This window comes from Dendropsophus ebraccatus, chromosome 12, assembly GCF_027789765.1.
Source record: "Dendropsophus ebraccatus isolate aDenEbr1 chromosome 12, aDenEbr1.pat, whole genome shotgun sequence".
In the NCBI taxonomy this organism is placed as follows: domain Eukaryota; kingdom Metazoa; phylum Chordata; class Amphibia; order Anura; family Hylidae; genus Dendropsophus; species Dendropsophus ebraccatus.
This window is the reverse complement of record NC_091465.1, coordinates 6,191,956-6,217,013: the sequence shown is the minus strand read 5'-3', so window position 1 is coordinate 6,217,013 and position 25,058 is coordinate 6,191,956. Positions and strand designations below refer to the sequence as shown.

The 25,058-nt window shown below is 42.7% G+C and overlaps 1 protein-coding gene across 1 annotated transcript in view; it reads left to right on the top strand.

Moving 5' to 3' along the window:
* Nucleotides 1-5,382, top strand: part of CAMTA1 (calmodulin binding transcription activator 1) — a 213,116-nt gene extending 207,734 nt beyond the window's left edge. Inside the window, exon 18 of the mRNA XM_069948699.1 lies at nucleotides 1,283-5,382. Coding sequence (XP_069804800.1) covers nucleotides 1,283-1,346 — 64 coding nt within the window. The 3' untranslated portion in view covers nucleotides 1,347-5,382. The remainder of the gene's footprint in view (nucleotides 1-1,282) is intronic.
* Nucleotides 5,383-25,058: the final 19,676 nt, after the last annotated feature.

Here is a 25,058-nt window from a genome sequence, read left to right as displayed (position 1 = left end):
AAGGCTGAGGGTAGGGGGAGAGGCTGGGGGGCAGGGGAGAGGCTGAGGGTAGGGGGAGAGGCTGCCCCCCAGCAGGGGAGCAGCTGAGGATGCAGGGGGGCCGGGGCGGGCAGACGCTGTGGGGCAGGGGGGAGAGGCTGGGGGGAGACGGGGCGGCCAGGAGCAGGATGGGCAGGCAGGCTGGTTCCCTCCCCCTACGCAGCGCCGAGGTCCGGGGTGCGGGGCAGGTGTTGAGCTTCCGGCACACACAGTCTGACAGAGGCCGGAAGCTCACAGCTGCAGCCCCGCAGTCCCGGATCTTCTTTCCTGCTCGGCGATGACGTCACATTACGTGAGCGCCGCCGAGCAGGAGAGAAGATCCGGGACCGCGGAGCTGCAGCTGGGAGCTTCCGGCCTCTGTCAGACTGATTGTGCCGGAAGCTCAACACCTGCCCCGGACCCTGGACCTCGGACCTCGGCGCTGCATGGGGGGAGGGAACCAGCCTGCCTGCCCATCCTGCTCCCGGACTGGATTTCCTTGGCCCCTCCATGACATTATGGACATGGCTTTGTGGACACCCCCCCCCCCCCCTCCATGTGCCTATTCACTTATTGCACTGTAGTCTGTGTAGTTATCAGTGAATACATAGGACCAATCAACAATGAGATCCAGTAGGTTGTTTGTCTGGTTCCAGAGTTTTCCCCAGATAGGGTTGTCTTCTGCTTGACTATTGTGGATCATTATTGTGTCAGCGCTGATCACACTGGAGGATCCCAAGTCCGACCCTTGACTACAATCAATCATGCCATATCACATTCTATATATATGTAGGCACCATGAGACAACCCCGGGCGGATGGGGAAACATAGGGGGAAACAAAAAGTCTATGACTATGAAGAATAGCACTGGTATCTTGGTATCTTTGTGTCTCTGCTCTGTAGATATAACTATGTTTGCTCACCACAGGGAACACAAACCATGTTTATCTCCAGTTGGCTCGCCCAACGTCCAGGTTACATCAATGGTCAATTGTTACACTGGGATAATGTTCTACACAACTGTGGCCCTGTAGCACAGAAGCCGATCTCGTCTCCAGCTGTAAAAGAGCAAAAAAAAAAGTAACAATAAAAAAAAAATTCTGAATAATTGTGAAAGAACAATGATTGATTCTTCTGCTCTCTTACACACGAGACCCTTGCATGAATACCACTCTAATTTTTCTTTTGTTAAATCGTCACAGAAGGTCCTTAAAGTTGTAACGCTATAGACTTCTTTTTATTTTTTTCTTCATTTTTTTTCCAGAGTGAAAGAATTGAAAAAGGCCAAGGAACTTGAAGAGTTAAAACATCGTCCCTTAGCAATGTGACAGCGCCTTTCGGACTGTTTTCATTTTCTGTTTTTAGCAGAGACATGCAACAAAAAATAAAAAAATAAAAAAAAAAAACACTGCAGTTTTCGAGAGATCACCTGCAGGATTTTAACAGTAATCTTTTTGGTCATTGCATTTGCACTTTCATGGACAACTTTTGCTTTGTTCAGCAAGACATCTTGGATTTTAATCTTCAGTTGAATCATGGGAAACGATATAAAAAAAAAAACTTTTAGGAAACAAAAATGGCGCCAGGAGATGCTTAAAGAGGAGCTCCGATCTGTGAGGTGGGAGCAGTGTTAATTTAACATAGGGCTGAATTCAAACAACGTGTGGAACTGTACAAATATTATACCAAAAAAATTATTGAGGAAAGGTGGAAATGCACAAGCAAGACCTGAATGCAAAACCCAGAGCCATCGATTACTCACAAGGAGCTGCGGAGGAACAGAAAACCGAAGGCTTTGGACTCTCTTATGTTCTTAATGTCTGTACCTAAGCTGTAACTTGTAGATCTCTCAAGTATTCCCCATATTGTATGCCATATAACATATGCAATATATATATATATCCATACAAGATTATGTATATTAACGCTTTACCTACGGGAACAACACGAGCCTGCCGAAAATGGCGGAGTCCTCCGCGTGTCTTCTAGTGTGGTCTAGGAGCCATAAGGACCATACGTATTGTCATCTACTTCTAGTTCATTTTAATGAGGCTTTTCCCATCTGTGTAAATAGACATATCTATGCATTGCGTAATTTATATTTTCCGTGGGAAGAATTTGAAGTCCACGATATATATATTGCTAACACAGAGGTACAGTACATAGTGCATAAGATTTTTTTTTTTTAAAGGGTTTTGAGGTTGTTAACAAAATCATTGGGTCACTTAGAGGTAATCCTTTCCCTTAAGAGAATAAAAGAACAAAGTGAAATACAACCCGATATGTAGAACCAAGCAACATGCTCAATGCCAGCTTGGTGGGGTAAAGCTATTGTTCTATCAGTATCGTCTGGCCTACAGGACGCTAATGTAGGAGTGTTATAAAATAGTATTTTACTATAGAGATATATTAGAATTGAGCAATGTTTTCTTATATGGAAGCCAGGGGCGTAGCTGGTACCTAGGTCGGCCATGGAGCCCATGCATGCCCATAGGCCCTCTGCCACACAAGACGACACCAGTATTATAAATGGCACATGGTAGGTGGTAGATTATGTATTGAGGCCAGGGAGCTTCAAGTTACGTCTTTGATGCAAAAATTTTATAAAAAATTATAAAAGAATCTAGAAAGACCATTAACTGTATTTTCATAACGTCTACGGTCTACCGTATACGGAATGGTGTCGTCCGTAGACGTTCTTACCACAGCTATAAAAAAAACAAAACCTTGCGTCTATCGATTGCTTACAAACCTATACTGCCCATATGGGTTGCATTTACATTGCCTGAACATTTTACCACCTAAGAATCAATGTGGTGCTGCGTGCTGGCCAGTTAGTGTATTTGGGGTTTGTTCTGTTTTTTCTTTTTCACACAAAAAGTCCTGAGAACGATTTGTATATAGAAGGCAGGATTGGAAATGAGAAATACTATTTGAAAGAGATTATTACTGATTATCGAATGCGGGTCAATAACATGGCTGGAGATTCTTAATATTTGTATAGTTTGATGGAATGAGTCAGAAAAAGTTTGGCTGTGTTGTTTGTATATATTGTATATACTAAAAAAAAAATAAAAAAAAAAACTTAAGATATGTGCATGAAACCAAGAACACAAAAGAATTGAAAAAAAAAAGCAAAGCATTAGTGGCTATGGTCTGTAAAACGAGACAAAAATTTTATTTCACTATAAGAGTAATTTATTTTAAATGTTCTGTAGAAGAACATTTTGCTGAAGCATGACTAAACTGCAAAAAAGCTACTGTATTTAGACTTAGAAAAAAAAAAGCAAAGTAACATTACTAAACGGATATGTTTACATTTAATTTTGGCTACCAAAACATTATTTCATCTTCTTTTTTTTTTCAGTTTTTTTTATTTTTTAATTTTGCCAATGGTGCCAAGTAATGTGAATGCTATATCGCTTAAAAAAATGATTAAGTTACATTTGCAAAGCAGATACTCATAGAAAAACTATACGCGCTTAACACCATAAACTCACGCCAGTATAAAAGAAAAAAAAAACTATGTAGAATGAAATTCAATTAAAAAATGTAAAAAAAAAATATTTAAAAAAAAATCTATTACAAAAAAAAAAACTAAAAAGACATAGTAAGAAAGTAGAAATATGTTTCACATTTTCATATCTCCCTGCTGGAAGTCCGAAAATGTTAAAAATTGCACATAAAAAAGTCTAAAAAAAATACAAAAAGAAATAAAAAATGATGCAAACTGGTCTTGTAGGGAACTCATGGTATATGATTATTTCCACACAGAGATAATAAGCCAAAGTGATCAGAATATGAGGTATTTATAGGGCGGAATAAAATGCAAAAAACGGAAGTGTGCTTCGGTATGAAACTTTGTCGGCGCTCATTGCCAATATCTGTCGAAACTTTTTGGGAATCCAATCCGCTACATATTTGATTGTAAGAGGAGACGGTTACTGTTCAGGGGTGCGCTAGCCTTTTTTTTCCCTACCGAAACAGTTTCTATTGTATAATTTTTTTATACTAAGAAGTTAACATGTAAAGATTACACAATGTGCATATGTAAGAAAACTTTTAATCAGGTTGTTCGAGATGAAGGTTCAAAAAAAAAAAAAATTGAAGCCGAATAAAAAAATAAAAAAAATGCTGAGGTCAGTACTCTTGCTGCAATTTTTTTAATAAACAGTTCATTTCCTTTCACGTGGGATGTACAGATAGGAAACAAGCGAAATACACTAATGTATATGTTATATAAATTCTCATGAGATCACGCACAATTCACCATTATGAATAGTCTGTACATTAAAAAAAATAAAAAAAATAGTTATATACTGCTCTTTTTTGACGGGACATTGATTGTCCCTAGAAGAATGTATTTTATTATGTATTCATGAGGAACGGGAAGAAAAAAAATAAAAATAAAAACATATCAAAACGCCTTTTTTGGATAAAGAATAAAAAATGGAATCACTGCTTACTTATGTATTAGTACTAGCATTAGTGGATCTTTTAGAATTTTGTTATCTGGAATTGTATATTACTATTTCCACTTTTCATGACGAATGTAACTTTTTGTCACCCTGGCAAGAGTACTGGTCTCAATTGTTATGCTGTATTATCTGTATATTTGTACTAAAAAAAACAAAAAACAAAAAGGTCAGTGTTGTGCAGTGTGTTCTAATGTTATCAGATTCAAGTAACATGCAGGACCTCTCCAAGTAACTGTTCACACCTACAAGCAGTCACAGGGGCCTGTTCTAGTGCATCAGATGCATTGCGCTTTTAAGAGAAAACCTTAAGGGCATCTGAGAAAACCAAACTTTTTGCAATAGACCTTTCCTTGGCTGTGAAATTTTAGGCTTTTGAATGTATAAAGATGCATTGCATACCAACAGTTCACTTGGATGGGGTACAAGAAATTTCCCAAGTGCCAGGAGTCTGTCATAATATGTAACTGTTAAACCTATCCTGTCTCTCAGCATTTTATTTTACGCTTCTAGTGTGAACATCCAAAACGACAACAACAAAAACAACAACCCACATCTGTATACTGTGTGAGAGAAATAGACAATATAACGTGAAATCCCTACATGGTTGCACGCTTACGGCAGTTCCACACAGTAGTTGGCGCCAACGGGGGTTCCCAAGGCTTGCATGTAAAGCTAATATAGATGTCTCCTTTTTTGTAAGTTTTATTTTTGTAATTGTGCATGTAAAAAACTAAAAAGAAAAAAATTACATCACTGAAATCAATGGATCTGTTGAAGAACTCAGCTGCTGGAACCATGCAAAATGTTTTGAATTGCCCTTAAAACTATGGAAAATGTTTTCTGAATGCTTTCTATTCTTTCTGCTGTAAATTAAAAACAAATTAAATTTCCCCATATTACGTGTTTTTTCTCAAATTTTTATTTTTATTTTTTGCTTTTTATTTTTTTTTTCATGTTTTGTCCAACTATATGCAGGTGAAATATACACGAGGACGAAAAATAAAGATCGATTTCTACAAAGTTATCTAGTTTTTACTAATGGGGATCGGGGGTCTGAAGTTAGAGGGGAAAAAACTGCAGGTTCCAGTGATGACCTGTGTTTATGGTTTGACCTACAAACTGACTGTGTGCAATCCCATACAGCTCCCTATAATCCCATACTGCTCCCTATAATCCTATACTGCTCCCTATAATCCTATACTGCTCCCTATAATCCCATACAGCTCCCTATAATCCCATACTGCCCCCTATAATCCTATACAGCTCCCTATAATCCTATACAGCTCCCTATAATCCCATACTGCACCCTATAATCCTATACTGCTCCCTATAATCCTATACTGCTCCCTATAATCCTATACTGCCGCCTATAATCCCACACTGCTCCCTATAATCCCATACTGCTCCCTATAAACCTATACTGCCCCCTATAATCCTATACAGCTCCCTATAATCCTATACAGCTCCCTATAATCCCATACTGCACCCTATAATCCTATACTGCTCCCTATAAACCTATACTGCTCCCTATAATCCCATACTGCTCCCTATAATCCCATACTGCTCCCTATAATCCTATACTGCTCCCTATAAACCTATACTGCTCCCTATAATCCCATACTGCACCCTATAATCCTATACTGCTCCCTATAATCCCATACTGCTCCCTATAATCCCACACTGCTCCCTATAATCCTATACTGCTCCCTATAATCCCATACTGCTCCCTATAATCCCATACAGCTCCCTATAATCCCATACAGCTCCCTATAATCCCATACTGCACCCTATAATCCTATACTGCTCGCTATAAACCTATACTGCTCCCTATAATCCCATACTGCTCCCTATAATCCCATACTGCACCCTATAATCCTATACTGCTCCCTATAATCCCATACTGCTCCCTATAATCCTATACTGCTCCCTATAATCCTATACTGCTCCCTATAATCCCATACTGCTCCCTATAATCCCATACTGCTCCCTATAATCCCATACAGCTCCCTATAATCCTATACTGCTCCCTATAATCCTATACTGCTCCCTATAATCCTATACTGCTCCCTATAATCCCATACTGCCCCCTATAATCCCATACAGCTCCCTATAATCCTATACTGCTCCCTATAATCCTATACTGCTCCCTATAATCCTATACTGCACCCTTTAAACCTATACTGCTCCCTATAATCCTATACTGCTCCCTATAATCCTATACTGCCCCCTATAATCCCACACTGCTCCCTATAATCCCACACTGCCCCCTATAATCCTATACTGCCCCCTATAATCCCATACAGCTCCCTATAATCCCATACTGCACCCTATAATCCTATACTGCTCCCTATAATCCTATACAGCCCCCTATAATCCCATACTGCTCCCTATAATCCCATACTGCTCCCTATAATCCCACACTGCTCCCTATAATCCCATACAGCTCCCTATAATCCTATACTGCTCCCTATTATCCTATACTGCTCCCTATAATCCTATACTGCACCCTATAAACCTATACTGCTCCCTATAATCCTATACTGCCCACTATAATCCCACACTGCTCCCTATAATCCCATACTGCTCCCTATAATCCTATACTGCACCCTATAATCCTATACTGCCCCCTATAATCCCATACTGCTCCCTATAATCCCACACTGCTCCCTATAATCCCATACTGCTCCCTATAATCCTATACTGCTCCCTATAATCCCACACTGCTCCCTATAATCCCATACTGCTCCCTATAATCCTATACTGCCCCCTATAATCCCATACTGCTCCCTATAATCCTATACTGCTCCCTATAATCCCACACTGCTACCTATAATCCCATACTGCTCCCTATAATCCTATACTGCCCCCTATAATCCCATACTGCTCCCTATAATCCTATACTGCTCCCTATAATCCTATACAGCTCCCTATAATCCTATACTGCTCCTTATAATCGCATACTGCTCCCTATAATCCCATACTGCCCCCTATAATCCCATACTGCTCCCTATAATCCTATACTGCTCCCTATAATCCTATACTGCTCCCTATAATCCCATACTGCTCCCTATAATCCTATACTGCCCCCTATAATCCTATACTGCCCCCTATAATCCTATACTGCTCCCTATAATCCCATACTGCTCCCTATAATCCTATACTGCTCCCTATAATCCTATACTGCCCCCTATAATCCCATACTGCTCCCTATAATCCTATACTGCCCCCTATAATCCCATACTGCCCCCTATAATCCTATACTGCCCCCTATAATCCTATACTGCCCCCTATAATCCTATACTACTCCCTATAATCCCATACTGCTCCCTATAATCCCATACTGCACCCTATAATCCTATACTGCTCCCTATAATCCTATACTGCTCCCTATAATCCTATACAGCTCCCTATAATCCTATACTGCTCCCTATAAACCTATACTGCTCCCTATAATCCCATACTGCTCCCTATAATCCTATACTGCACCCTATAATCCTATACTGCCCCCTATAATCCCATACTGCTCCCTATAATCCCATACTGCTCCCTATAATCCTATACTGCACCCTATAATCCTATACTGCCCCCTATAATCCCATACTGCTCCCTATAATCCCATACTGCTCCCTATAATCCCATACTGCACCCTATAATCCCATACTGCTCCCTATAATCCCATACTGCTCCCTATAATCCTATACTGCTCCCTATAATCCTATACTGCTCCCTATAATCCCATACTGCTCCCTATAATCCTATACTGCTCCCTATAAACCTATACTGCTCCCTATAATCCCATACTGCTCCCTATAATCCCATACTGCCCCCTATAATCCTATACTGCTCCCTATAATCCTATACTGCTCCCTATAATCCTATACTGCTCCCTATAATCTCACACTGCTCCCTATAATCCCATACTGCTCCCTATAATCCCATACTGCCCCCTATAATCCTATACTGCTCCCTATAATCCCATACTGCTCCCTATAAACCTATACTGCTCCCTATAATCCCATACTGCTCCCTATAATCCTATACTGCTCCCTATAATCCTATACTGCTCCCTATAATCCTATACTGCTCCCTATAATCCCATACTGCTCCCTATAATCCTATACTGCTCCCTATAAACCTATACTGCTCCCTATAATCCCATACTGCTCCCTATAATCCTATACTGCTCCCTATAAACCTATAATGCTCCCTATAATCCCATACTGCTCCCTATAATCCCATACTGCACCCTATAATCCCATACTGCTCCCTATAATCCCATACTGCTCCCTATAATCCTATACTGCTCCCTATAATCCTATAATGCTCCCTATAATCCCATACTGCTCCCTATAATCCCATACTGCACCCTATAATCCCATACTGCACCCTATAATCCTATACTGCTCCCTATAAACCAATACTGCTCCCTATAATCCCATACTGCTCCCTATAATCCCATACTGCTCCCTATAATCCCATACTGCACCCTATAATCCCATACTGCTCCCTATAATCCCATACTGCTCCGTATAATCCTATACTGCCCCCTATAATCCCATACTGCTCCCTATAATCCTATACTGCCCCCTATAATCCCATACTGCTCCCTATAATCCTATACTGCTCCCTATAATCCCACACTGCTCCTTATAATCCCATACTGCCCCCTATAATCCTATACTGCTCCCTATAAACCTATACTGCTCCCTATAATCCCATACTGCACCCTATAATCCTATACTGCTCCCTATAATCCCATACTGCTCCCTATAATCCCACACTGCTCCTTATAATCGCATACTGCCCCCTATAATCCCATACTGCACCCTATAATCCCATACTGCACCCTATAATCCTATACTGCTCCCTATAAACCTATACTGCTCCCTATAATCCCATACTGCTCCCTATAATCCCATACTGCACCCTATAATCCTATACTGCTCCCTATAATCCTATACTGCTCCCTATAAACCTATACTGCTCCCTATAATCCCATACTGCACCCTATAATCCTATACTGCTCCCTATAATCCCATACTGCTCCCTATAATCCCATACTGCACCCTATAATCCCATACTGCACCCTATAATCCTATACTGCTCCCTATAATCCCACACTGCTCCTTATACTCCAATACTGCTCCCTATAATCCCATACTGCTCCCTATAAACCCATACTGCTCCCTATAATCCCAAACAGCTCCCTATAATGCCATACTGCTCCCTATACTCCTATGCTGCACCCTATAACCCTACAAAGCCCCCTATAATCCCATACTGCACCCTATAATCCCAAACTGCTCCCTATAATCCCATACTGCCCCCTATAATCCCATACTGATCCATATAATCCCACACTGCTCCCTATAATCCTATATTGCTCCCTTTAATCGCACACTGCTCCCTATAATCCTATACAGCTCCCTATAATCCTATACTGCTCCCTATAATCCCACACTGCTCCCTATAATCCTATACTGCTCCCTATAATCCCATACTGCTCCCTATAATCCTATACAGCTCCCTATAATCCCATACTGCTCCCTATAATCCCATACTGATCCATATAATCCCACACTGCTCCCTATAATCCTATATTGCTCCCTATAATCCCACACTGCTCCATATAATCCCACACTGCCCCCTATAATCCTATACTGCTCCCTATAATCCCTTACTGCCCCCTATAATCCTATACAGCTCCCTATAATCCCATACTGCTCCCTATAATCCCACACTGCTCATTATAATCCTATACTGCTCCCTATAATCCTATACTGCTCCCTATAATCCTATACTGCTCCCTATAATCTCACACTGCTCCCTATAATCCCATACTGCTCCCTATAATCCCATACTGCCCCCTATAATCCCATACTGCTCCCTATAATCTCACACTGCTCCCTATAATCCCACACAGCTCCCTCTAATCCCACACTGCTTCCTATAATCCTATACTGCTCCCTATCATCCCATACTGCTCCCTATAATCCTATACTGCTCCCTATAATCCTATACTGCTCCCTATAATCCCACACTGCTCCCTATAATCCCATACTGCTCCCTATAATCCTATACTGCTCCCTATAATCCTATACTGCTCCCTATAATCCCTTACTGCCCCCTATAATTTCATACTGCTCCCTATAATCCCATACTGCTCCCTATAATCCCATACTGCTCCCTATAATCCCACACTGCTCCTTATAATCTTATACTGCTCCCTATAATCCCATACTGCTCCCTATAATCCTATACAGCTCCCTATAATCCCATACTGCTCCCTATAATCCCATACTGCTCCCTATAATCCCACACTGCTCCTTATAATCTTATACTGCTCCCTATAATCCCATACTGCTCCCTATAATCCCATACTGCTCCCTATAATCCTATACAGCTCCCTATAATCCCACACTGCTCCCTATAATCCCATACTGCTCCCTATAATCCCATACTGCTCCCTATAATCCTATACAGCTCCCTATAATCCCATACTGCTCCCTATAATCCCATACTGCTCCCTATAATCCCACACTGCTCCTTATAATCTTATACTGCTCCCTATAATCCCATACTGCTCCCTATAATCCCATACTGCTCCCTATAATCCTATACTGCTCCCTATAATCTCACACTGCTCCTAATAATCCCATACTGCTCCCTATAATCCTATACTGCTCCCTATAATCCTATACTGCTCCCTATAATCCCATACTGCTCCCTATAATCCTATACAGCTCCCTATAATCCCATACTGCTCCCTATAATCCCATACAGCTCCCTATAATCCCATACTGCTCCCTATAATCCCATACTGCTCCGTATAATCCTATACTGCTCCCTATAATCCCACACTGCTCCTTATAATCTTATACTGCCCCCTATAATCCCATACTGCTCCCTATAATCCTATACAGCTCCCTATAATCCCATACTGCTCCCTATAATCCCTTACTGCCCCTTATAATCCTATACTGCTCCCTATAATCCCACACTGCTCCCTATAATCCTATACAGCTCCCTATAATCCCATACTGCTCCCTATAATCCCATACTGCTCCCTATAATCCCACACTGCTCCTTATAATCTTATACTGCTCCCTATAATCCCATACTGCTCCCTATAATCCTATACAGCTCCCTATAATCCCATACTGCTCCCTATAATCCCTTACTGCCCCTTATAATCCTATACTGCTCCCTATAATCCCACACTGCTCCCTATAATCCTATACAGCTCCCTATAATCCCATACTGCTCCCTATAATCCCATACTGCTCCCTATAATCCCACACTGCTCCTTATAATCTTATACTGCTCCCTATAATCCCATACTGCTCCCTATAATCCCATACTGCTCCCTATAATCCTATACAGCTCCCTATAATCCCACACTGCTCCCTATAATCCCATACTGCTCCCTATAATCCTATACTGCTCCCTATAATCCCACACTGCTCCCTATAATCCCATACTGCTCCCTATAATCCCATACTGCTCCCTATAATCTCATACTGCCCCTATAATGCCATACTGCCCCCTATAATCCCATACTGCCCCCTATAATCCCATACTGCTCCCTATAATCCCATACTGCCCCCTATAATGCCATATTGCCCCCTATAATCCCATACTGCTCCCTATAATCCCACACTGCTCCTTATAATCCCATACTGCTCCCTATAATCCTATACTGCTCCCTATAATCCTATACTGCTCCCTATAATCCCATACTGCTCCCTATAATCCTATACAGCTCCCTATAATCCCATACTGCTCCCTATAATCCTATACAGCTCCCTATAATCCCATACTGCTCCCTATAATCCCATACTGCTCCCTATAATCCTATACTGCCCCCTATAATCCCATACTGCTCCCTATAATCCTATACTGCTCCCTATAATCCTATACTGCCCCCTATAATCCCACACTGCTCCCTATAATCCCATACTGCTCCCTATAATCCCATACTGCTCCGTATAATCCCATACTGCTCCCTATAATCCTATACAGCTCCCTATAATCCTATACAGCTCCTTATAATCCCATACTGCTCCCTATACTCCCATACTGCTCCGTATAATCCCATACTGCTCCCTATAATCCCATACTGCTCCCTATAATCCTATACAGCTCCCTATAATCCCATACTGCTCCCTATAATCCTATACAGCTCCCTATAATCCCATACTGCTCCCTATACTCCCATACTGCTCCCTATAATCCCATACTGCTCCCTATACTCCTATACTGCTCCCTATAATCCCATACTGCTCCCTATACTCCTATACTATACCCTATACTCTCATACTGTACCCTATAATCTTATACTGCACCCTATACTCTCATACTGTACCCTATAATCTTATACTGCTCCCTATAATCCCATACTGCTCCCTATAATCCCATACTGGCCCTATAATCCCACACTGCTCCCTATAATCCCACACTGCTCCCTATAATCCTATACTGCCCCCTATAATCCTATACTGCTCCCTATAATCCCATACTGCTCCCTATAATCCCATACTGCTCCGTATAATCCCATACTGGCCCTATAATCCCACACTGCTCCCTATAATCCCATACTGCTCCCTATAATCCCATACTGCTCCCTATAATCCCATACTGCTCCCTATAATCCCATTCTGCTCCGTATAATCCCATACTGCTCCCTATAATCCTATACAGCTCCCTATAATCCCATACTGCTCCCTATAATCCTATACAGCTCCCTATAATCCCATACTGCTCCCTATAATCCCAAACTGCTCCCTATAATCCCATACTGCTGCCTATACTCCTATACTGCTCCCTATAATCCCATACTGCTCCGTGTAATCCCATACTGCCCCCTGTAATCCCATACTGCTCCCTATAATCCCATACTGCTCCGTATAATCCCATACTGCTCCCTATAATCCTATACTGCTCCCTATAATCCCATACTGCTCCCTATAATCCTATACAGCTCCTTATAATCCCATACTGCTCCCTATAATCCCATACTGCTCCCTATAATCCTATACTGCTCCCTATAATCCCTTACTGCCCCCTATAATCCCTTACTGCCCCCTATAATCCTATACTGCTCCCTATAATCCCATACTGCTCCCTATATTCCTATACAGCTCCCTATAATCCCACACTGCTCCCTATAATCCCATACTGCTCCCTATAATCCTATACTGCTCCCTATAATCCCACACTGCTCCTTATAATCCTATACTGCTCCCTATAACCCCACACTGCTCCTTATAATCCCATACTGCTCCCTATAATCCTATACTGCTCCCTATAATCCTATACTGCTCCCTATAATCCCATACTGCTCCCTATAATCCCTTACTGCCCCCTATAATCCCATACTGCTCCCTATAATCCCATACAGCTCCCTATAATCCCATACTGCTCCCTATAATCCCATACTGCTCCCTATAATCCCATACTGCTCCCTATAATCCTATACTGCTCCCTATAATCCCATACTGCTCCCTATAATCCCAAACTGCTCCCTATAATCCCATACTGCTCCCTATAATCCTATACTGCTCTCTATAATCCCATACTGCTCCCTATAATCCCAAACTGCTCCCTATAATCCCATACTGCTCCCTATAATCCTATACTGCTCCCTATAATCCCACACTGCTCCTTATAATCCTATACTGCTCCCTATAATCCCATACTGCTCCCTATAATCCCATACTGCTCCGTATAATCCCATACTGCTCCCTATAATCCCATACTGCTCCCTATAATCCTATACTGCTCCCTATAATCCTATAATGCTCCCTATAATCCCATACTGCTCCCTATAATCCTATACTGCTCCCTATAATCCTATAATGCACGTGAAGGTCCGAGCTGAACTTCATTAGTAAACGTGTTGCGCTCCCCCAGTAGTATTTGGACTGTGCGCTCCCCCAGTAGTATATAGCCCCCCTGTTGCTCCCCCAGTAGTATATAGACTGTGCGCTCCCCTAGTAGTATATAGCCCCCCTGTTGCTCCCCCAGTAGTATATAGACTGTGCGCTCCCCTAGTAGTATATAGCCCCCCTGTTGCTCCCCCAATAGTATATAGACTGTGCGCTCCCCCAGTAGTATATAGACCCCCGCTTTGCGCTTTTTACGTTTCTGTCTAAGCACCCCGATCTACTGTACAGCAGTTTTTAACTATTATCCCCTGCGTGGCCACAAGGAGATACAGCCTGGGTTCACCAGTAGTGCCGCCTCTGTTTTATACTTGCATCTATTAAAGTAGTTATATTCTTGTATATAGGAGTGGTATTACAGTAGTTATATTCCTGTATATAGGAGCAGTATTATAGTAGTTATATTCCTGTATATAGGGGGCAGTATTATAGTAGTTATATCCCTGTATATAGGGAGCAGTATTATAGTAGTATATTCCTGTATATAGGGGCAGTATTATAGTAGTTATATTCCTCTATATAGGGGCAGTATTATAGTAGTTATATTCCTGTATATAGGAGCAGTATTATAGTAGTTATATTCTTGTATATAGGGGCAGTATTATAGTAGTTATATTCCTGTATATAGGAGCAGTATTATAGTAGTTATATTCTTGTATATAGGGGCAGTATTATAGTAGTTATATTCCTGTATATAGGAGCAGTATTATAGTAGTATATTCCTGTATATAGGAGCAGTATTATAGTAGTTATATCCCTGTATATAGGAGCAGTATTATAGTAGTTATATTCTTGTATATAGGAGCAGTATTATAGTAGTTATATTCCTGTATATAGGAGCAGTATTATAGTAGTTATATTCCTGTATATAGGAGCAGTATTATAGTAGTTATATTCCTGTATATAGGAGCAGTATTATAGTAGTTATATCCCTGTATATAGGAGCAGTATTATAGTAGTTATATTCCTGTATATAGGGAGCAGTATTATAATAGTTATATTCTTGTATATAGGAGCAGTATTATAGTAGTTATATCCCTGTATATAGCAGCAGTATTATAGTAGTTATATTCTTGTATATAGGGGCAATATTATAGTAGTTATATCCCTGTATATAGGGAACAGTATTATAGTAGTTATATTCCTGTATATAGGAGCAGTATTATAGTAGTTATATTCCTGTATATAGGAGCAGTATTATAGTAGTTATATCCCTGTATATAGCAGCATTATTATAGTAGTTATATTCTTGTATATAGGGGCAGTATTATAGCGTGCATTGGCATCTTCCCAAGGGGTAGGATGCTGGTATATTGACTGTCTGATTTAGATAACTCTAAGTGATTCCGCTGTTATCCGGAAGCGTCTGTTCTGTTTTTCCTTTCGTTTCTGCTAAGACTTCCTTCCATTGTCTTTTTCCTTCCAGGCACATTTGATAAATATTTTTCAAGTTCATGACAGCAGCAAATATACATCTGATTGCAATTCAACACGTGTGACACAGCAGCTGTATAAAGTTGTAGATGGCTGCAACTTTTCATGAACGTTTGCTTGACAAATGCCAGCACTCTATAGAGCTCAGCAGAACCCCTCCATAGCCTCCGATGACTCTCATTAGCTTCTGCCATCTGACTATTTGCCCCAGAATTGCTGCCTTATAAGAAGCTTATGGCTAAATAATGAAGTATAAAGTTGGCCCATGTCTTGAAGCTCCCCACAGACGCAGCTCATCATACACTGCACAAGCTTTCAACGTAGACTGTTGCGTTTGTTTGTTTTTTTTGTTATTTTATACAGGCTAAAATATGTATTCCTAACTCATACAGTGAGGGTGGTTTATCACTAGAACAGGGATGGGGAACATTTGGCCCATTAGCTCTTGCAAAACTACAATTGCCATCCTGCCAGGCATGATGGAAATTGTTGTTTTGCAATGGTTGGAGGGCCCAAGGTTCCCCATCCCTGTTCTAGTCATAGGGCCTCACACTCTGGCTGCCGAACCTTATTCACAAGATCATTGGGGGTCCTAGAGGTGAGACCCTTATCATTCCTAAAATGACGGTATAGCCTAAAATATCCTACTTATAGCATAACTGTCATTTCAGGGTAATTTTCCAGAAAACAATAAATATCAATAGTAAAAGCCATTATAAGAAACTTTGTAATAGGTTTAATTTCCTTAGTTTTCTTCTGTTCTCAAAAAGCTGTTTTCCTACTCCCCCCTCACTTTAGAAGAAGCAGGATTTCTGTGTCCATTATGCTTTATGGAGAGGGGAGGGCCTGAGAGGAGTGAGTGAGCACGGAGGAGTCCTGCACAGCACAACATCCTGCAATCTTCTCTCAGCAAGTTCCTTGATAAGCACTGACCTTTCTGACCTCTGAATTCAGCGTTTTAGGTGCCCAGTCTCCAAACAGCTGACCTTCATGTCTCCTCTTACTGCTCACTCATCCCCCTTGGCCCCTCTCCCCTCCATAGGATATAATGGACACAGCAGAACCCATCTTCACTTGCTTCTCTATAATGAAGACAGATTTGCCTGATAATGAACAGATAAGAAGTTTGTGTGTGGGGAGGGTTTGGTAGAACAGCTTTCTGAGTATAAAAAGAGGCTTTTGTGACTAATAAAACCCTATTATAGAGTTTTTTTTAAATTGCTTATACTACGGATTTCTGCAAAAAAAAATAAAATATATATATATACACACACACATTTATAGTTACACTTTAATGAGCTGGGAATGCCCCTTTATTCCCAATGTGGGAACATAGCCTTAAAGAGGTACTGAACCCAAAAATATTTTCTTTCAAATCCCCTGATGCAAGAAAGTGGCTAAGATTTGTAATTTACTTCTACTAAAAAAAATCTCAAATCTTCCAGTACTTATCAGCTGCTGCATGTACTGCAGGAAGTGGTGTATTCTCTCCAGTCTGACACAGTGCTCTCTGCTGTCACCTCTGTCCATGTCAGGAACTGTCCAGAGAAGGAGAGGTTTCTATGGGGATTTGCTGCTACTCTGGACAGTTCCTGACATGGACAGAGGTGGCAGCAGAGAGCACTGTGTCAGACTGGAGAGAATACACCACTTCCTGCAGGACATACAGCAGCTGATAAGTACTGGAAGACAAACATTTTTAATAGAAGTAAATTAAAAATCTATGGCACTTTCTGGCACCAGTTGATTTGAAAGAAAAAAATTTGGTGAACAACCACTATTACTGTCATTTATGTTACTTTTGATGTGTTGTTCAGATATGTCAATAGTTTAGAGACCTGAGACCTGCTCTGATCGCCAGTTCTAGCTTGCTGAACACTTGCTTCATTTCCCATCCAGCCAATGTGACTTATATCCTCTATACAGACTATGACAGAGCTGATCAGTTGGGTTGGCTGACTGTGAATCGTGCTGCTGGTCACTTCACCTGGATAGAACTCACTATGGTGTCAGGACTGAGACGTTGTGAGATCGAAACTTTTATTGTGTCTGGACAACATGCCAGAAGGTACACAAATGACACTATCACTTTAATTCCCACAACGGGAATATGACGGCCATCTTTATGGACAGCCATAATTTCAGCGCCAAAACACGGCCATCTATTGATAAGGACGACCATAAAAAATCAATAGACGGCAATCTTATTTTCCCATTATAGGAACAGAGCATAAAGGCGTACTTCCATCTCATAAAGTAATGGCATCTAGCCACCTCTTCCTGCAAAAGGGTGTGTCTGTCTGGGGGTTGTATACTTCAGTGGGGTCCTCTATACTAATATTATCTATACTATATATATAGGCACAGAGGGGCCTATATTATATGGAGGCATAGAGGGCACTATACCATATAGAGGCACAGGGAGGGCTATATTATATGGGGGCATAGAGGGGCCTATATTATAGGGGGACATAGAGGGGCCTATATTATATGGGGACATAGAGGGGCCTATATTATATGGGGACATAGTGGGGGCTATATTATAGGGGACATAGAGGAGGCTATATTATATTGGGGCACAGGGAGGGCTATATTATATGGGGGCATAGAGGGGCCTATATTAAAGGTGGACATAGAGGGGCCTATATTATATAGGGGCCTATATTATATGGGGACATAGAGGGGCCTATATTATAGGGGGACATAGAGGAGGCTATATTATATTGGGGCACAGGGAGGGCTATATTATATTGGGGCACAGAGGGGCCTATATTATATGGGGGCATAGAGGGCACTATACTATATAGAGGCACAGGGAGGGCTATATTATATTGGGGCACAGGGAGGGCTATATTATATTGGGGCATAGAGGGGCCTATATTATATGGGGGCATAGAGGGCACTATACCATATAGAGGCACAGGGAGGGCTATATTATATGGGGGCATAGAGGGGCCTATATTATAGGGGGACATATAGGGGCCTATATTATATGGGGGCCTATATTATATGGGGACATAGAGGGGCCTATATTATAGGGGGACATAGAGGGGCCTATATTATAGGGGGACATAGTGGGGGCTATATTATAGGGGACATAGAGGAGGCTATATTATATTGGGGCACAGGGAGGGCTATACAATATAGAGGCACAGGGAGGGCTATATTATATGGGGGCATAGAGGGGCCTATATTATATGGGGACATAGAGGGGGCTATATTATATTGGGGCACAGGGAGGGCTATACTATATGGGGGCATAGAGGGGCCTTTATTATATGGGGGCATAGAGGAGCCTATATTATATGGGGGCATAGAGGACGCTATACCATACAGAGGCACAGGGAGGGCTATACTATATGGGGGCATAGAGGGGGCTATAATATATGGGGGCATAGAGGGCGCTATACCATAAAGAGGCACAGGGGCGTCTATATTATATGGGGGCATAGAGGGGCCTATATTATAGGGGGACATAGAGGGGACCATATTATATAGGGGCATAGAGGACACTTTACCATATAGAGGCACGGGGGGGGGCTATATTATATGGGGGCATAGAGGGGGCTATATTATATGGGGGCATAGAGGGTGCTATACCATATAGAGGCACAGGGGGGGCTATATTATATGGGGGCATATAGTCAGATATAAGCCTGCAGAACCTGTATACAGCAGTATCCACCTCTATACCGTCACTGCTTAGAGAGAACATTGCTCTTTATATAGTGAATATATACAATATATATATATAATACATTACCTGCCAGCCCTCCCGCCTGCTTCTCCGGCTCACGGCTCCCTACACCACTATCCATGATATATGGGGGAGGATGGTATGTGGGATGCTGGCGTTTGAATGACAGGGCTAATTTTAAATCTCAATCCGACCCTGTCCAGAGATCTCCTCCTGAATAACATGGATAATAAGGAGTCGTCTCCATTATGTACATGAGCTCAGTAGTCCTGGATATTCATGAGAAGCAGAAAACTCCGGCCACAAGCTGCTGATTGGCAGTTATCTATCCATGCTGTGTACAGGCAGTCACCTGTCAATCAGCAGCTGGAGGGCGGGGGCCTGCAAGAATCCTATTCTCCTGCATATTAGGAGAATGGCTGAACAGAATAATGTAAGTAATACACCGATCTGTTCAGCATTTCTGTCACTCGGTTAATCTGCCCTCATTTAAGGCGGATTTAATTTGGACATTGGACAACAACTGGTAAGACCCATATATTACCCATGTCTCACCCTGTAGAAGAAGGTCAAAAAGACCTGGTCGGTCCCATACATGATCAGCCTGGAATAATTCTTATATAAACCATTCCAATATCTATGGAATCTGTAACTCATATTCCAAACTGCTGGCACCGTTAGGGTCCTATTAGACAAATCAATTTTCTCGCACTCTGCTCGCTGTCAGCGCTATACACGTACCGACAGCAAGTGGCTGGGGGCGGAAAGTTGTAGGAGGGGCACTTCACAGGAGATAGCAGCGGTCTGCTGCCTATTACACAGAGTGACAGCCAGCAGACTGTCGCTATCATTATCAGGATTTTAGGTCATGCTTTAAATCAACGATCAGCCGACATTGTGCATGTCAACTGATCGTTGATATAGAACATGACCTATTACACGAAACTATTATCGTCCAGGATGGCAGGGTTATACCCCATAACTCCAGGAATGGGGGGTCCCATACTTATTCTCACCACGTGTTTCCTGGTGACGAACGCTCTGTTCCACAAAATCTATGATGCTACAAGGAGTGTTCCCCTAGGTAGGGTGTGGTCGGCCTATGACCTATGGCCGGTATCCCTCTAGCAATAGGCACATACAGGCTTCTACAGCTTCTATTCACTTCTCGCACATATTCGTACATTTGTTTTCTGAATTCTAATAAGATGCATAAATGGTAAAACCATCCCCGGGTTTACTCGTCTGGGTAATTGCCTAAAACAGAACAAGCGGCGGCTGTATCATGAGACGTGCATGGAACAATAAGGAAATAAATTGGATCGGCAGCCTGTGGCTTATACCAGACCAGTAAATCATTATAGAGAATATGGAGGCGACCGCTGAACCGTGTGCTCAGATGAAGGGGAAGGAAGCCCCCCGGCTATGCAGTATGTAGTGCTAGGGGAACAAAACCAGACGTATTGCGGCAACTTACTATGATGTCTGATCAAAGATGCGGAAAGCAGCAAAGTGTTACTGAGAGGCGAGAAGAGGAAATGTGCCGCACAATGAGATCCAGCATGTCTGCATTATCTCACAGCTGTCTGTACACTAGATCACAGGTGTCCAACATGCCGCCCTCCAGCTGTTCCCATCATGCCTGGACAGCCAAAGCTAAAGTTTTGGCTGCCCTCCAGGCATGCTGGGAATTGTAGTTTTGCAGCAGCTGGAGAGCCATGAGTTTGACCCCCCTCTGCTAGACTGTAGCAGGTCTGCAGATGTTAAAGGGGTACTCCGGCGAAAATCTTTTTCTTTCAAATCAACTGGTTTCAGAAAGTTATATAGTTTTGTAATTTACTTCAATTTAAAAATCTCCAGTCTTCCAGTTCCAGCTGCTGCATGTCCTGCAGGAAGTGGTGTATCTCTCCAGTCTGACACAGTGCTCTCTGCTGCCACCTCTGTCCATGTCTGGAACTGTCCAGAGTAGCAGCAAATCCCCATAGAAAACCTCTCCTGCTCTGGACAGTTCCTGACATGGACAGAGGTGGCAGCAGAGAGCCCTGTGTCAGACTGGAGAGAATATACCACTTCCTGCAGGACATACAGCAGCTGATAGGTACTGGAAGACTGGAGATCCTTAAATAGAATTAAATTACAAATCTGCATAACTTTCTGAAAAAAAAAAAAAGATTAGCTGGAGTTCCCCTTTAAACTACTAGAAATGCACATTGTATGTTGCTCATTGCATAGCATTGTACTCTGAAGTCATATCATTTTCGGAGACCCCCACCACTTGCTTAGAATGAAGGTGATTTGGTCTAGATTGACACTTTAAAGAGAATGTCCCATCAGATACATCGTTTTTTGTTTTCTTTTAGCCATTCGGCGTCTACGTCATCCTTTTTTTAAATGCCGCCCTGTTTCTATGCCCGGTGCTGTTCTTTGGCCGCACACCGCCCCGGCTCTATACACTGGAGGTGGGCCCACCGCCCCCAGTGTGACCATACCCCATCCACTCTGTGACCCGGCTCCATTGATTTTATTAGACTACTAATCTATTGTCTAAAAAATATATGGAAACGCTGCTATACTGTCCTACCTCATCGCCCAGGAGCCGAATGGGCCATAAATGTGGATCCTTGGGACTCGGCAGTGGGGGGTTCCATGGAGAAGGACCCTTACATCTATGGCCAGGAAGACACTATGGAGGCCTCGGTGTGGAAAGGAGATACCTAAACTGGTGCAAAGCAAAGGCGGCAATGGTGAAGCTATATGGGGTAGAGACAGCAGTCACACCGGGGCCCTATGGCCGCTCCGTAACATAAGAAGACATCAGAGTTATAAACCCCACAGCTCAGGGCCTGTTACAGACTTTACAATGGCCGCCATGAGCTCGGTCGCCATAACAACCAATGAGAATCCAGCTTTCACTTCTCATAGACCAATTTCATGGCTGCAAGCTGATTGGTTGCTATGGGCAACGCCTCTGCTTCCCCGTATGAATATGTCCATCGGTGCCGTAAAGTGATCCTTTCTTACAGACATATCACTGCAATGGGAATCTTACATAAAAGTAAAATGTCTCACTTGCTCGGCGGCAAATGATGCGAAACTAACAATATTCCCCGCCGAGGTCTCCGCGGAGCGGCTGCCGGTGAATTATTCAAGATGAAGTAAATAATTGATATCTGACCTTTCCCCAGAATGTTGTATACTTAATACAGTCTAAATTCTCCATGAGGATTAGGCCCCGGGTCAGTGTGTCTATTGTAACTGCAAGGATATCCAACCAGAGAGACCATCACAACGCACATCGCAGGGGGGCAGTGTGCGCTGTTATGTGGACGTTACTGCACAAGTTTACACGCTGGCTGTTGTTGAATTACACTATTGTATATAACCGTGTTTTGGCAGATGGTAACAAAGGAGAACCCATTTACACACACTTTCTGCTCTCTACTGCCCCCCTTGGTGAAAATCAGTATTGTGTTTCCTCTGCTAGAATTTTCCAGAACTTTCTTGTAAAGGGGGATGTTATCCTCTGGTCTGAGTTTATAAGTTGGTAAATACCCAGCTTTTCCTTACCTCCTGGTCCTCAAGTGAGAGTCTTCAGTTGCTGTCGTAGTCATCCGAGTAGCCAGTGCATCAGGTATCATCACAGGTGCTCTTTGCATGGGAATTCCACAAGACATAACCTGTTGGTGGGCCTGGAGGACTGGAGTTGGGAAAACACTGCTCTAATGCATGGCAGCAGCAGGGTCACAATTTAAAGGGGAACCAGGGAGTGATTAAACCATTGGGGGAGAAGAGCAACATATATTTATGGGGTACAGATCTGATTTTAACAACTTTGCTTCATGACAACCCCTTTAAGTCCTGGTTTGACACTGCACCATCAACATCACAGGGGCCCTATTCACCACCAATCAGGACGCTGTTACCCAGGGAATGACACAGGGGATTGAAAGTATCAGCTACAGAGCAGCTGTTGTGATAACTCTGGGGAACACTGGGGTTCAAACCCAGATCTCTGTGGAGAACCATGACTGGTCAGATGGATCCAGATCTCTATAGAGAAACACGGACGGTCAGATGGATCCAGATCTCTATAGAGAAACACGGCCGGTCAGATGGGTCCAGATCTCTATAGAGAAACATGGTCGGTCAGATGGATCCAGATCTCTATAGAGAAACATGGCTGGTCAGATGGGTCCAGATCTCTATAGAGAAACATGGCCATCAAATGGATCCAGATCTCTGTGGAGAAACATGGCCGTCAAATGGACCCAGATCTCTGTGGAGAAACACGGCCGGTCAGATGGATCAAGATCTCTATAGAGATACATGGCTGGTCAGATGGATCCAGATCTCTATAGAGAAACATGGCCGGTCAGATGGATCCAGATCTCTATAGAGAAACATGGCTGGTCAGATGGCTCCAGATCTCTATAGAGATACATGGCCGGTCAGATGGATCCAGATCTCTATAGAGAAACATGGCCGGTCAGATGGATCCAGATCTCTGTGGAGAAACATGGCCGGTCAGATGGATCCAGATCTCTGTGGAGAAACATGGCCGGTCAGATGTATCCAGATCTCTATAGAGAAACATGGCTGGTCAGATGGATCCAGATCTCTGTGGAGAAACATGGCCGGTCAGATGGATCCAGATCTCTGTGGAGAAACATGGCCGGTCAGATGGATCCAGATGTCTATAGAGAAACATGGCCGGTCAGATGGATCCAGATCTCTATAGAAAAACACGGCCGGTCAGATGGCTCCAGATCTCTGTGTAGATACATGGCCGGTCAGATGGATCCAGATCTCTGTGGAGAAACATGGCCGGTCAGATGGATCCAGATCTCTGTGGAGAAACATGGCCGGTCAGATGGATCCAGATCTCTATAGAGAAACATGGTCTGTCAGATGGATCCAGATCTCTGTGGAGAAACATGGCCGGTCAGATGGCTCCAGATCTCTATAGAGAAACATGGTCGGTCAGATGGATCCAGATCTCTGTGGAGAAACACGGCCGGTCAGATGGATCCAGAGAGTAGAGAGTTGAGTAGAGATTATCTAAGTATTGTAGTAACTAAGTTCATCTCTCCATAGCAGATGTTTCCTGTTTTGCACAAGGAAACAGTCAGCAGGACAGTGCACCATCCACAAGGGTCATGGATTGGCACCAGGAACATGACAGTCAGTATTCCTTGCTTTCCCAACTCTTACAGTGAGGCTGCATTCACACGTCCGTAGTGCAGCCTGCGGCCGCGGACCCCGCTACGTATGTGCATGAGTAGTGCTCCATGCTTCACAGAACATTACACTGAGATAGCGCTCCGTGTTGCAAATACCAGTCTGCACTACATGTGCTTTTTTTTGTGGCATGGATCGCAGCTCTGTACACACAGCCATACAGACGTGTAAACAGGGCCATTAAAATACATCAGTCCTATGTTCTGTCTGCAACCGCAGCTGCAGACAGACCTACGGATGTGTGAATAA